General features: G+C 41.4%; 1 protein-coding gene across 5 annotated transcripts in view; it reads right to left on the bottom strand.

Moving 5' to 3' along the window:
- SH3D19 (SH3 domain containing 19) overlaps window positions 1–14,495 on the bottom strand; it is a 65,937-nt gene that overhangs the window by 26,734 nt on the left and 24,708 nt on the right. For 3 of the 5 annotated variants that reach the window (XM_081875260.1, XM_081875262.1, XM_081875261.1), the window contains exons 3-7: window positions 11,522–11,562; window positions 6,142–6,184; window positions 4,343–4,490; window positions 3,943–4,150; window positions 1,722–2,690 (exon numbers count right to left, since the gene is read on the bottom strand). In XM_081875260.1, coding sequence (XP_081731386.1) covers window positions 1,722–2,690; window positions 3,943–4,150; window positions 4,343–4,490; window positions 6,142–6,184; window positions 11,522–11,562 — 1,409 coding nt within the window. Of the gene's footprint in view, window positions 1–1,721; window positions 2,691–3,942; window positions 4,151–4,342; window positions 4,491–6,141; window positions 6,185–7,582; window positions 7,624–11,521; window positions 11,563–14,495 lie in introns of all 5 variants that reach the window. The other 2 variants (XM_081875264.1, XM_081875263.1) reach the window with 1 other exon arrangement.

The following is a 14,495-nucleotide window of genomic DNA, read 5'->3' as shown; positions in this document are numbered from 1 at the left end:
TGCAGCATCTGACGTGGAAATGGAATGTGTGTCTCCCCCCCCCCCCCGTGCACCTCTAAAATCTGCTGCAGAGCATTAGGGGACCCTCCAAAGCAGGTTGGGAGGTGGCGAATGTTATCATTTGCTGGCGTGACACTGGATCTTGTCCTATATGTTTCTTCAAATAAGAAAGAGTGCCATTTCCCAATAAACAATTGGAAGTGCATATTATTATTATTATTATTATTATTATTATTATTATTATTTGGAAGGTACATATTACTGCTGCTGCTACTACTATTGTTTACTTGATTTATTACTCATTTACTACAAAAAGGTCTCTAAGTGACTAACTTTAAGCTGCTGATTGTTCCTTCGCAGCCACATCCTTACCCATCCCATACCTGATGTCAAGCGTGATACAGATGAGCGTGGTTTGGGAAAACAGACTGGTGGGCCAAATCAGGACTCTGGGCTGTGGATTGGTGGTTCCCTCCCACTGCTGTAATGCGAAGAAGCAGCACATTCCATTCTGAGCCCTGGCTGTTTTTCTGTTTTTATTTTGCAGCTGACACTCAACATTCAATGGCTTCTGAGCATGCTCAGCCTTCATTGGGCTGTGTTTTGGGTTTGTTTGTTTTTTGCTTTTGCCACCATAGGGTTTGGGGTTTTGTTATTAACTGCGGAACTCTCCTGTACTGCATATCTCACTAGGCACATTTAGATACCCACTGGGGAAAAGGTAGGGGTCTTCTCCCCCTATCTCTTATATTTCACCTTTCATTGAACCTTTCAGCAGCATTTAGATTTTTGTTTATACGTAACACAAATGTATCCTCATGCAAAGAAATGCCTGCAAATCTTGTGCTATAAATCTATAGAGGCTAAATGCTAGATAAACTAATGTCTCATTAAAGATTCTAACTACAAATGTGTGTGTGTGAGTGTGTGTGTGTGTAAAATCTACTCAAAATGTCACAATCATTCTTACAAGCAAGGGTAAGTTTAATTGGGCACTCCCAATACACATATATGCTATTTATTCAGTGTATTTACCAACTCACACTCTAAACTTCTTTGAACACCAGCTCCCAGTCCTAAGGCAAAATTCTCACTTGGTATCGGGTCTCAAGCTTTCTTTCAGTACAATTTATATATAACCACTACATAAATGTACATTACTACATAAATGTAATTCTTGAAACCATCAATCATGGATCAGTTGTTATGCCAATGTTCCAATGTTTTTTGAAATCTATTCCTATAACCAAGAGCACTGCTGCCAGGAGCCACATAAATACAAGATTATATTGAATAACATCATATAAAATTTAAGAAGACAGGAATAAAAATAGAGAAAAAGAACAGAAATACTCTTTTTTGCATTTAAAAATTAAAACAAGAATGATTTAGGGAATTGTAAAGCAAAATTATTTTAAACATATACTAAAGGTACAAGTCCATATCTACATTGCCTGAGATGAAGCTGAAATACATTAGGAGAATATTATTTTACTGGTAATGTTTCAGTTCCACTACCCTAAAAGCCTGCAAGCTTATGGAACCAAACTTTAATTCCAGATTCTAGGCAGACACATTCACCTGTATACAGCTCAATGAATGAATTTTGACCTTGATTTGATAGGTTTCCCAAACATACCAATGTTGTGATAAAAACAGGCATGCATATTCAGAATTGTAATCATTCTTATAGGAAATCCTTCCCTCTTCTTAAATCTTACCGGATTCTGACGGCGTAAGTTCCTGAGGAGTCCCGGCTGAGTTAGAGGGTAAAACATCATCATCAAAGCTAATGAGATCTCCTTCCGCAGGTGGCTTGCTCTGCCCTGGAGGTGCTGAGAGGCTGCTTGCAGGGAGCTCCGCCAGGGATCGAAAGGCATTAGACTGGGCAGCTACAGAGAGCCTAGGAGTAGCACTTATTGGCTTTAGTGGGAGCATAGGAAGAGCAGGACTTTCAAAAGAAACCGACTTCTTGGGAACAAGCGGCCGAGGAGCAGGAATGGGAGATTTTCTCTGTCCATTACTATTTTCTGAAGCTGTCTGGCTTGTTGAACTAAGCAGTCCATTGCTACTGCTTTTTACAATGCCTGATTTTGGTTTCTTTGGCAATTCAGGCTTGGTTATGTTGCTCCCAGCTTCCTGAGGTTGCGGTTGCCTTTCCTGGGAAATGACCTTTAGTTTGCTTTCTGTCCATGAATCCCACTCACCTGAAGCTCTGTTGGCCACTGGCTTTGGTGCCACCACAGGTTTTTTTGCACTTATTATGGGTTTGGGGCCTAAGGAGCGTGGAGATATTTCTGGCTTCTTTGTTTCGGTGTTTGCTTGCGATTCAAAAGCTTTAATCCGAGATAGTATGCTACTTTGGCTCTTATCTTTATCCATACTGTCCATATGAGTATCCCAAAGGCTGTCATCTAGTAAGGAGAGCAGCTGAATTGCCGGTGTGTCCTTTTCAGTCCTTGGCTGGCTTGCTTCTTCCTGATTGTCTTGTGCGTTGCTTTGAGTATCTCTAACAACAGGTTTCAGATTGCCTTTTGATCTTGGTTTTGGAACAGGACATATTACAGCATTAGGCTTCTCCTGACATGCCTGCTCCTCTTCCAACACAACTAGAAGTTCCTCATTTTTGGAAGGATTGCTGATCAGCAGAGATGATGAAGGTCTAGGTGGCTTTCGAGGAATTGGTACAGCTGCAAAACAAAACGGTACCTCCAATTCATTGAACAAATTTTAGAGGGGGAAAAGATTGCAAACACCATCTAAAAAGAGGAATTCTTCATTTTCTCACATAGAAGGGTATTCTTTCAAGAAAATGCCTAACGCAACACAGACATACAAACAAAGAAATAGGTCCAGTTACAGATAGGTAGCCGTGTTGGTCTGCCATAGTCAAAACAAAATAAAAAGATTCCTTCCAGTAGCACCTTAAAGACCAACTAAGTTAGTTCTTGGTATGAGCTTTCGTGTGCATGCACACTTCTTCAGATACAGTGGTGCCCCGCAAGACGAACGCCTCGCAAGACGGAAAACCCGCTAGACGAAAGGGTTTTCCGTTTTGGAGGCGCTTCGCTAAACGAATTTCTCTATGGGGTTGCTTCGCAAGACGAAAAAATCTTGCGAGTTCCCGCGGTTTTTTTTCCGCTTTTCCCCCCCTTTCCTAAGCCGCTAAGCCGCTTATCAGCTGTTCCGCTGATAAGCCGCCTCTCAGCTGATCGCTAAAAGCCGCTAGACCGCTAATAGCGCTAATCCGCTAAGCCGTCAATGGGCTTGCTTCGCAAGAGGAAAAAACCGCTAGACGAAGAGAATCACGGAACGGATTAATTTCGTCTTGCGAGGCACCACTGTACACTGAAACAGAAGTCACCAGACCCTTCTATATAGTGAGAAGGTGGGGAGGGGTATTACTCAGAAGGGTGGTGGGATTGGGTGATTGGCAGATATTGCATGCACACGAAAGCTCATACCAAGAACTAACTTAGTTGGTCTTTAAGGTGCTACTGAAAGAAATAGGTTTCTTCCTTCAGAACAATAGTTTTCCACCTATATGCAAATTTAATCTAGCAACTAATAAATTCATATTATCCAGCTAACCTTTCTTTTGTTGTTTGGCATCCCTAATTCTGCTACATCTTAACTAATCACATTTATTTATGTCCCTTCCCCCCCTGTGATGCCATTAATTCGTTTTTGTGAGCAGTGGTTTGGCTCTTGTCAGCACATGTTCACATGCAAGTCATTTGTGTGAATGGGCTCCAGTTGTGAAAACTCAACCACAGCAATGCAACACACTCATATAAAACAATACAAGAGAGATGCTGCGCTGGTCTGAACTGGATCTCCAACAACTCTTTAGGGAACACTTCATAATCGGATTTGCCTCATACAGCTGAACCCATGCAGCTGCTTTTAAATGTAATTCAGCTACAATTAAGAGTTATATACCTGGAGTGCTTTCACATTCACAGAGACCATGCAGATTACTTTTCACATTTGTTCCTGGCAAGTTGCTGATTATCTCTTCTGGAAAGTCAGTCTGTGTTGAAGATGTAGTGGTGCACCTAGCATTAACAGCACTGGCAGCATTATTGTGGCTAGGAGTGTTGACTTGAACTCGACTGATCTCTTTGATTACCTGCTCATAGGAAGGGGGCTGCAAAAGAAACACATGCAAATTCCACATGGCATGGTTTTGTTTCGCAAATGGAGCATTTCTGCATGCATACGAATCTGTCCCATGCCCCAAGCGCTGAGGATAATTATTAATTCAGATATTGAAGTCATATCACCATATCGTAGTCACCACATTAAAATCAGCCTAGAGGGAAACCCTCAACTTCCTCACCTCGGCTGAAACAAGATCATTTGTTCTCCAAGGGGCCTGGGTGTGAGGCGACTGAAAACCTAGCCCTTGCTGAGGGACATGATTTCCACCAGGAAACCAGGAGGATGGTCCAAGCGGCTCAGCTGCAACTATTGTGATTTCAGGGCGCCTGAAAAAGGTAAAAAAGAAAGATTAAACCAATGGCTATTCATGTAATTTGGAGATGTATTTTATGTAGATCTTCAGACCAAGCACAGGACCCCTCTGAGCACACAGTCTATCAAACAACAGTTTCCTAAGGTAAAGGTAAAGGGACCCCTGACAGTTAGTTCCAGTCGCGGACGACTCTGGGGCTGTGGCACTCATCTCGCTTTACTGGCCGAGGGAGCCGGCGTACAGCTTCTGGGTCATGTGGCCAGCATGACTAAGCTGCTTCTGGCGAACCAGAGCAGCACACGGAAACGCTGTTTACCTTCCCGCCAGAGCGGTACCTATTTATCTACTTGCACTTTGACGTGCTTTCGAACTGCTAGGTGGGCAGGAAAGAGTTTCCTACTTTCTGCAAATAACCAAGAACTCCACAGATATCAACAGAGTTCTCAAATCTTTGCCCTCTGTCATTTTGATTACCATACATTTTGATGTGTCCACCCATGAAAGACCATAAGAATTCTAAAAGCAAATTATCTGGGGTTAAGAGCATCTGTTGCTATGGTACTTTGAGAACTATTTTGTGGGTACGGCAATGAAACATCTAGACACTACCAAAAGAGAGCCTACAGAGGGTGATTTCAGTACTTCTTTTCACACACTGGCCTCCTTGCATGCACATGAAACCCTGCAATATAGAGTATTTATCTCCTAATAAACCACCCATGCTAATATTAAGTATTTGCATTTCAAATTATGTCTTTCATACTTAAGAAGTGTAACAGAGTCTATAGGATGAAAACAGAGAGCATCACATAATGGTATTAACAGGTTAAAGAACACAGGAATTACTTTGCACTACAGCTTAAAATATTATCACTAGAAAAATGATTTATTATGAATATTACAAAATTATTATTCTTTAAAATATTGGTTGACTGATAGTAAGTCCAACTATGAACTCATATGGAAAAAACAAAACAAAACCACCTGCACTTGCTATAAAGGCTAAGGCAACAATCGAACAGCTCAAGTTTTACAACGAAAAGTTTTTATATTGTGACATTTGGGTAAGTAAACAGGAGGAAGTGGTAAGTGGTAAGTGAAGAGAAAGGGAAAGGAAAAGAAAAGGGGAAAATGTGAGAAGTCAAGGGAATACAAAACGAAAACATGTAAATGTAGATTATTTGTCCCTCAGCACACTTTTGTACTTGCAGATGAGAAAGATGGATAAAAAGATGATTTTCCACAACCTTTTAAAATCATGTTTGCCAAATGGCAGGTTTAGGAACAGGTGAGGATCTTCCTTGTTAATTCCATGTCATTAATCTGGAACAAAAGGTTGTAGAAGCATGCATCAGGAAGCAGCCAACACAATCTGAGCAGTGGAGAGTTCCAAAGGAACTCAGCATGGGAAACAGGGCCAACTCTTTACACACTGAGGCATACTTTCAGTTAATTCAGTCCAGTGCATACTCTACTGGAAGAGTAACAGGTTTTAAAATAAATTTTACAAGGCAAATGTGTTTGTGAGAGAGAGATAAAGAAACACGAGCACAGATTAGAGAGAAAGAGAGACCAGTTGACAACAAAAACAGGATTAGACATACATTCTCAAACACATTTTATTACCAGGAGAACTGAATGAAATATCAATTATCACATCCTACCTTCTCTCTCTTTGCTGTTCACTGTGGCCAGATGTCCGAGAAGCTAGTTTGAAAAGACGTCAACAGTTAATTTGGTCTAGTACAGGCATAACATTTATATTTCAATACCCAAATTCTTGCCAAATTACTGGGGGAAAACTGATTGTAGTGAAATTTGTTTATCAGTAAAATCATTCATGCTAAATTCAACATAAAATATGTTTGTTAAGGCTAGTCCTTGAATGGCATCTCGAATGAAATTAAAAGAATTTTCACAAAGCACATCTCATGGTTTGGAGGACAACATAAAAATGTTAAACCCGAAACTGGTTTTGTAACGCGGTATTAAAAGACAAGGCTGCACACTTGAACAACAAGGTTATGAAAAAATACAGAAGCAATGCTCCAGTCCAGTGCGCATACAGATCTCTTGAACTTGTCAGGAAGCCAGATTAATTTCCAAGAGAGAGAGAGAGAGAGAGAGGGAGAGAGAGAGAGAGAGGGAGAGAAAATCTTTAACTGCAAAAGTATGTGTGCCCAGAACTGCTTTCCATCATTTAAATTATTGAGAGAACGCTTTAAATGGAGGGTATCTGTATGAAGTTCACAATTCCCCCTTGGAAATCACAGAATTTGGGGTGCTTACTTTTTAATCCAGATTTCTAAAATTTAAAAGAGTGTGTGTGTGTTGCTCTGTACACTCGTCCCACTCTTCAGAAGTTCCTCCTAATATTCTTCTTCTCAAAAGACAGAGAGGGAGTCACTGCAGAGCTGCAGAGACAGTCACTGTAGCTCTATTACACTGCAGGCTGCTATCCGCAAGCGGGAACTCCCGCCGGGCTCCCAAGGATAGCTTCCTGAAGCCTGGAGAGCGAGAGGGGTTGGTGCGCACCGACCCCTCTCGTTCTCCAGGCTTCAGCGAAAGCCTGCATTCGCCCCATAGGACACACACACATTTCCCCTTCATTTTTGCAGGGGGAAAAGTGCGTCCTATAGGGCGAAAAATACGGTATATATTAGGCACTATCACAATTATTAAACAAAGTTAATGATAGTTACGTTTTTAATGCATTTTTATTAAGTAAAACAATTCCACTACAGCAGGTACAATATAGTACCATGCAGATGTTTCGGATTTCAACTTCCACCACCAGCCCCATCATCATGGCCAATGGTGAGGATGCTGAGAGCCGTACGTAGTCCAAGCATCTCCACACTATAGCCTCACCTCAACCTATTTTTATTAGCATTATTTGAATCGCACTTGAATGCATCCTTTTACATAGGTCTTATATAAATAGTACAACAAAGAATTAACCAGGAGGATGCTTCTGCAGCAGTGGAATTTAAGAGAGGAAGTTTGGTCTTCTCGTGCAGAAGCAAGCTACCCTAATTACGCCACTGCAGATGGATCAGCAAAAATCAGCAAAGCAGCAGCTGGGAAAGGACAGCGCAGACGTACCTCTTCCACGGGGCATATTTGATGTGCACTATTCATGAGTGCTGAAGGAAAAAAAGAAGGGGTTACAGCAGAGGAAAGAAAGAATAAACCATGCTAGTAGTAAAAGATCCACTGGGTTTCTAATGTTAGTCACACAAAGATGTCACTGTAGTATTCCCCCTGCCTCCAAGGAACACTCCAGCAATCATTTGCCAATTTTAAAATTTAGAATATATATATATATATATATATATATATATATGCAGGTTTTGGTGTCCTCGGGTGTCTTCCCGTGTAAAAGTTGGGGTGTCTAGGCGACGTTTCGACGAGGTCTCACTCGTCATCTTCAGGCTGGTGCTTTCGGCTTCTTGTTACTGGAACAGAGCAGGATCTCAGTGTTTGAGTTCCTATAAATACTGTAGAGGGGGTGTGGTGTATAGCCTCCAATGTTCTGGGCAGAGAGGAAGTTCCCAGGCTAGTGTGCCTTTTCTTCTTTTGTTCCTTAATTACTTGAGAGATATCTTGAGTGATTTCTTGAGTGATATCCTGAGTACCACTTAGGTGGGTCATTAGGTGTGGATTAGTTGTTAAAGTCTTTGTGTCTTGACCTCTTGAACTTTGTGAAGAGTTTTCCTGAGAAGATGGCTGTACTGTACTTAGTTGTGCTCTGGCTTGGCTTCGTGTATAGGGGCGAGCTGTGGTTTTGTGGCTTGTGTCAGCCAGATCTGTGTAGGGATTGCAGGGGGGTGCAGCATCCGGAGGTGCCACCATGGATTGGCTACTGGATGGTGTCTGTAATTCATCTGTGGAGAGGGTCCGGATGCTGCACCCCCCTGCAATCCCTACACAGATCTGGCTGACACAAGCCACAAAACCACAGCTCGCCCCTATACACGAAGCCAAGCCAGAGCACAACTAAGTACAGTACAGCCATCTTCTCAGGAAAACTCTTCACAAAGTTCAAGAGGTCAAGACACAAAGACTTTAAATCTACGAAAGCAAATATATATATATATATATATGGGCTTTCTATATGGTTTAACAGTAGAATACATCAGGTACAACTGACCTTGCTTTGGCATTCCCAGGAATAAAAAAGTTATCTAATATGATTCAAAATTGCTGTGCTTGACTCTGCTATTCAGAAGAATGACAATAGGCCACTGGAGATAAAAGGATTGTTTCAAGCAGGTATCAGCAACAGATCCTTAGGTCCTTCTCTTATTGACCTTTTGTCTCATAGAAGCCTTTCTGGATTTAGATCCTTTTATGCCGCCCTTTAACCTTATACTCACTGACCAATGGGACTATGTGATGCTTGATGGAGGCACTGCCCAGTTGACACTGACTCATGGCAAGGCCTCTGGTGGTTCTCCATTTGCAGAATACCATCTCTAGTGAGGTGCTTCTGTCGCCATCATTATTAACTTTGAGGATGTATTTGAAACCATTTCTGTTTACCCAGGCTTTGGGTGGCTAAAATATACTGGTCCTCACAACCCAAATATCACTGGACGGGGCAAAATTTTTAGCTGTAACCATTTTTAGAATCCTTTAACTGCCTTGTAATTTTGGTTTGTTTTTGTTTTTTAAGTTGTGAATCTGTTTTCTGAGCTCCTTTGGCAGGAAGGGTGGGATATGAATTCAAATAAATAATAAATACTCTTATTTCTGAAGCAGAAGTTTTTTTCTAGTTTTTGTTCTGCAGCCTGGTTGGCATTGATATCAAGAGATGAAGGCTGGGCGTTCAGAGTATCCCTTAAGACCTGAGCAGGTACTTTGCAATTTTTCCTGGATTCAAACCTTCTCAAATCAATACTGAACCTGCTCCCAGAAAACTGGGTAGAGACAGACTTTATAACAAGCCAAACCACATATTAGCTTAAAGCAGCACAATATAGTCTTTAATTTCTATGGGATATGGATTAAGTCGTGTATAAGCAAGTGGTATCTAAGTATTACTAATATCAGTTGCTACTGAAGGGCAGTTCATAATATTATCCATGGGAAAAGGAACTTCGATGCATGATAAAAGGAATGTGAAACATTTTTCTTTGCAGGCCAATTTATTCAATATCCAGAACAGGAATCCTGTAGCAAACACAGGTTTTTTCATACCAAAATTTCTATACATCTTAATATCTTATTTCGATACCTAGTTTTATGAAACTGTATTTAGTTCACCTAAAAAGGTAAAGGTAAAGGACCCCTGACAGTTAAGTCCAGTTGCATATGACTTTGGGGTTGCGGTGCTCATCTTGCTTTATAGGCTGAGGGACCCAGCGTTTGTCCGCTCCACAGACAGTTTTTTCCCGGTCATGTGGCCAGCATGACTAACGCCATTTACCTTCCTGCCAGAGCAGTACCTATTTATCTACTTGCACTTTTGGGCGTGCTTTCGAACTGCTAGATTGGCAGGAGCTGGGACTGAGCAACGGGAGCTCACCCCATCGCAGGGATTCGAACCGCTGACCTTCTGATCGGCAAGCCCAAGTGGCTCAGTGGTTTAGATCACAGCGCCACCTATCTACAGAGTAATAATAGGGACCAAAAACTAGAGTAACTCTTGGACACAGGCAAAAAAAAGTCTGGAAAAAGTTGTTTTTATATGGAATCAGTCATGGGGAATACATTTGTGATACATGCAAAATATGGTTAGTACAAGACAAAACAAATGAAACAAGGGAAGTAATTCCTGGTAAGCATTAACTCCAGCTAGTTAGAGAGAATGAAGTACTGATATAAAGAACGGGAGAGTTCAGAATCGTTCATTGAAAAGGGAGAAAGAAAGTGGGATAGTTTCATTTCACACTTGGCCAGACTTGGGTTAGCCTGCAGTTCATTCATCAAAGTAGGGTGTGATCCCATCCCACATACCAAAGATGGTACAGGCCGTATTTCAATCTTCTAGGCCAGAGCTGCTTCATCTTTACTCATGCCAGAGTACTGTTCGTACAGCTGGGAGAGGTGGCAGGCAGGCACTTAGAGAACTTCCTTCCTTCCTTGAAAGGAGTTGAAAGGAGAAGAAGCTCTCTTTGGAAGAACCTTCTTCTCCCAACTCCACAAACAGGTCTAGCCTGTATGTGAGTGATTTTCTGAAATACGGATGTAACAGTGCTCCTGACATAGTTCTACATCAGACTTCCTCAACCTCGGTCCTCCAGATGTTTTTGGTCTACAACTCTCATGATCCCTAGCTAGCAGGACCAGTGGTCAGGGATGATGGGAATTGTAGTCTCAAAACATCTGGAGGGCCGGGGCTGAAGAAGCCTGTTTTACATTGACTGAAAAGTAGGAGGACAGTTATATGTCGAGCCAAAACGAAGTGAGCAGCATCGCTCCCACTTTCCCTTGTGCATTGCTGAGAAGAATAGAAAATGGCCTTTAATGCAGCTGCTTAGGACGGGGAGAGAAAGTAAGGACTTTCCATTAGCTTGCCTAGACAAGCTACCACCCAACCCTTGCCTTCGTGGACTCCCAAGAGCAGCCAACCATTCTGCTTAGCAGGGAGGAGTGACAGGCCTTTCCTTTCAACCATTTTAACTTAGCAGCCTGTGCTCCTTTAAGCTTCTCACAGGCACAGTGGTGAGCCATGGTGGGTAAATAATGTGAGACAAGATCAGTCTGGCTAGGCTCTTAGTTCTTATGAGCCCTGAACTTGTACACTCCCTCCTTCTCCTCCCTCCCTAGCACAGCAGTGAGGAGAAGTTTGGAAACTTTCACTTCCAGTTCAGACTAATTGGCCAAATCCTTTGAGTATTTATCTTAATTGTGGAAGCAAGACAACTTCAAGCCATGGTGCAGGTAAAAAAATGTTAGTTTGGCAGCTACTTCTCAACAACTACAAGACAAAACAAATGCATTTGCAATCTGCTTAATGAAGCTACAATCATTTTCGTTGTCATAAAAGTTAAGACACCTGCTCAGAAGGTGTACAGAGCAGTCTGAAAGTATACTTACTTCTCTTGATTGCTGCTTTAATGGATGACAGGGGGCCTTGGCTTGAAAAGGAGAAGACAACAAAACAAAACAAAACATCAGTACCCATTGTCCTAAAAGGTAACAGAAAAACAGGGGGGAATTATTCTACACACATCCCTAATTATCACTACCTATAAAATTGTTCATTTTGTAGCGAAGTGAAATTCTAGTTTATTTACTGCAGTAAATAAAAGTAGGGAAACCACTGTGGAATCATTGCACAATACCAAAAGAAGACCAGTCTTATCTCTTTCTGGTAATTTTAACAAGTGTGGTTGATTGCAGTTCAAAGTCATTTTTTCCAGCTACAATGACATTTTCCATTTACTACTTTCTTCGAAAGCCCTCATTCCTTTAATGGGAAAAAAAGTATTCAATGGAAAATCTAGAGGATATGGTGCAAGGAAAAATGGAACTATGTAGAACTATTCTTTCCAACAATAGGCTCCATCTCCCCTAAGGCTCCTTTATGAGCTCAAGCTTGCCAATACCTGTTTACAGGAGCGAAGTTCACAAACTGACCCAAACTGTCTATGGAAAGCCCCAGCAAAGATGTAGGGATTGTTCCATTGGGTACTGGAAAAGCTGTATGCATCCAATCTTAAAACCTGCTGCTTCAGGAAACCAGTATTTTAATGGGGTATGCAACAGCATGAAACAAGACATTATACTCAGGGATAAATCCTAGGAATAAAGCAGGGATTGCTCTGAGATAATGAGCACCAGCAGCCTCGGTCTCTTTACTTAATTTGGAACAGAGAGCTATTTCCCCCCATTATTACAATAACAATTACTCAGCTTTTGGTGTGTCAGGTCCCCCTGACCTCATATGGAGAAGAAAAGCAATAAAAAAATCCTTCTTTCACTGTTCTACCTCTGTACCCCTATGAGTTCTTGATGTCCTAGTCATTTCAGGACTTAAAATTAAAATTCCAATCTATCTTATAAGGATAAAAGTCCTATTTGAGGCCTGTTCAGTACTAGGTTCAGTTTTTATTTTCTTTGCTTCAAGGAGGAGAAAAGCAACTGGATCCAAAACATAATAACAGATCCCAAAGACACCCTCCTTTATCTTAACCATCTTCCCCTGTACAACTGAGGCACAAGCAAAAGGTATTTTAATTTCCTTGTCCCCAGAGTGACGAGCGATGGAGCCTGGGACAGTCAGTGCCTTCCCTTTTAAATAAACTTCAGTTTTGTATTCCAAAACGCGGGAAGAGATTTTTTAAAAAAATCTCCTTCTATAAATGTGAGCAGAAAGTCTGCTAGATCACTATTCTCTCATGCAACAGAATGAATGGTAGAATTCTTAAGATGGGACAATGGAATGCAACACTTCAGACTGAAAGTGCAGTAGCACATTTTAAGAACATAAGAAGAGCTCTGCTAGATCAGGCCAGTGACCAATTGAGTCCAGCATTCTGCTGAAGCATGCAAGCAGAACGCAACAGCCCTCTCCCCTCCTGTGGTTTCCAGCAACTGGTATTCAGAAACATACTACCTTCTGACAGTGGAGGTAGAACATTGAAAGTGGACAATGTTTTTGAATGCTCCTTTAACGAACCCCCAACTCCCAGCAAGCAGAAAAGTAGCACAACAGGCAGCAGGCTATATTAGAATCAGATGTGTTTTCTTATTTTCTTACAGGATTCCCTTCCTGCCACATACCCCAAAAACTGTATTCTCACCATCGATCACAAATGGCATAGTTTTCTCCCCTGTTGCTTGGGTCGTGCTTGGAAATGAGCAGCTACGGTTTGCAAGGCTTGTGTGTGTTGCTGTTGAGGGGGAGGCAAAAATCAGATCCTGTGATGAAGACGAAAGCATCTTCCCCCTCAACAGCAACACTCACAAGCCTTGCAAACCGTAGCTGCTCATTTCCAAGCACGACCCAAGCAACAGGGGAGAAAACTATGCCAAAACATCTGTTGATGTTCACATGATGACCGAGAGGGTTAAACAGCCCTGTGATTGATTTGAGTTGGCTTTCACAGGAGTGAGTCATTGGGTGGTTTCTTGGCCCTTTACCTCTTGCACAATTCAGTCTATAACTCCAGTTAAGCTTTAGTTTGCAAATAAGGGTCATAAGCATTTTTTACTTTCTGTATTCTATATACTTTCCGTTTCCATTGTATACCAATATTCCTGTGAGTGTATATAATTATGTATTGCCCTTCGTGTTAGCTGCAATCTACCCTGATTAGTTTAGCTTTTAAACACTAGTTCAAGCATGAATAGTTTGTGGTTTCAGCACACTATTAAAAGGCTCACATTAATCATAAGCCCTCACCCATTTCAACATTGTGCAACAATAACAGTAATCATGGGGGATAAAACTTTACATTAGACACCATGGGTTGTACACCAACATCACCACAATAACACAGATGTGTCTTGGAAACAATAACATCACACACACAAAATGGTATTCCACCCAATTTGTGCGTAATAGAAAAGAAAAAAACAAATTATTTTTAGCAACAAAGTCCCATGGCACTATAAAATGTTGACAGATTTATGATACCATGAAGCATAGTTTTGTGCACCAGAGCCCAACATGTCTTTCTCATGTGCAAAAAGGAGTTCTCTAAATGTGCTTGCAAAATCAACCAACCAGCAACCATTTCCTCTTGCCTTTGAATTTTGTCTTTAAAGGAGACACTGTTTATGCTGTTTATGGAATCTGTTACCAGTGATACTTTAAGATGAACCAGTATTTCAAAAAGCAAAAGTTATCTCTCCTCCACACAGTAACAACTTGTTCCAAGTAGCTGCTGACTCAGTTGAGTTACACCCTTTATGGCATTAGAAACACAAAGTTGTAAGCGTGTGACCTTTGAAGAAGATGCCTGGCTCAGAAATTCTAAATTGGTGTAATACAACCACACCTCTTCTAAACTTGCCTTTCCAGATGCAGCAACATTGCATGCAGAGCTGTGCTAATGAAACGTCA

Source organism: Podarcis erhardii (genome assembly GCF_964252035.2).
Source record: "Podarcis erhardii genome assembly, chromosome: 9".
NCBI classification, from domain to species: Eukaryota; Metazoa; Chordata; class Lepidosauria; order Squamata; family Lacertidae; genus Podarcis; species Podarcis erhardii.
The sequence above is the reverse complement of the archived record's forward strand: the minus strand, read 5'-3'. Positions and strand labels throughout refer to the sequence as shown.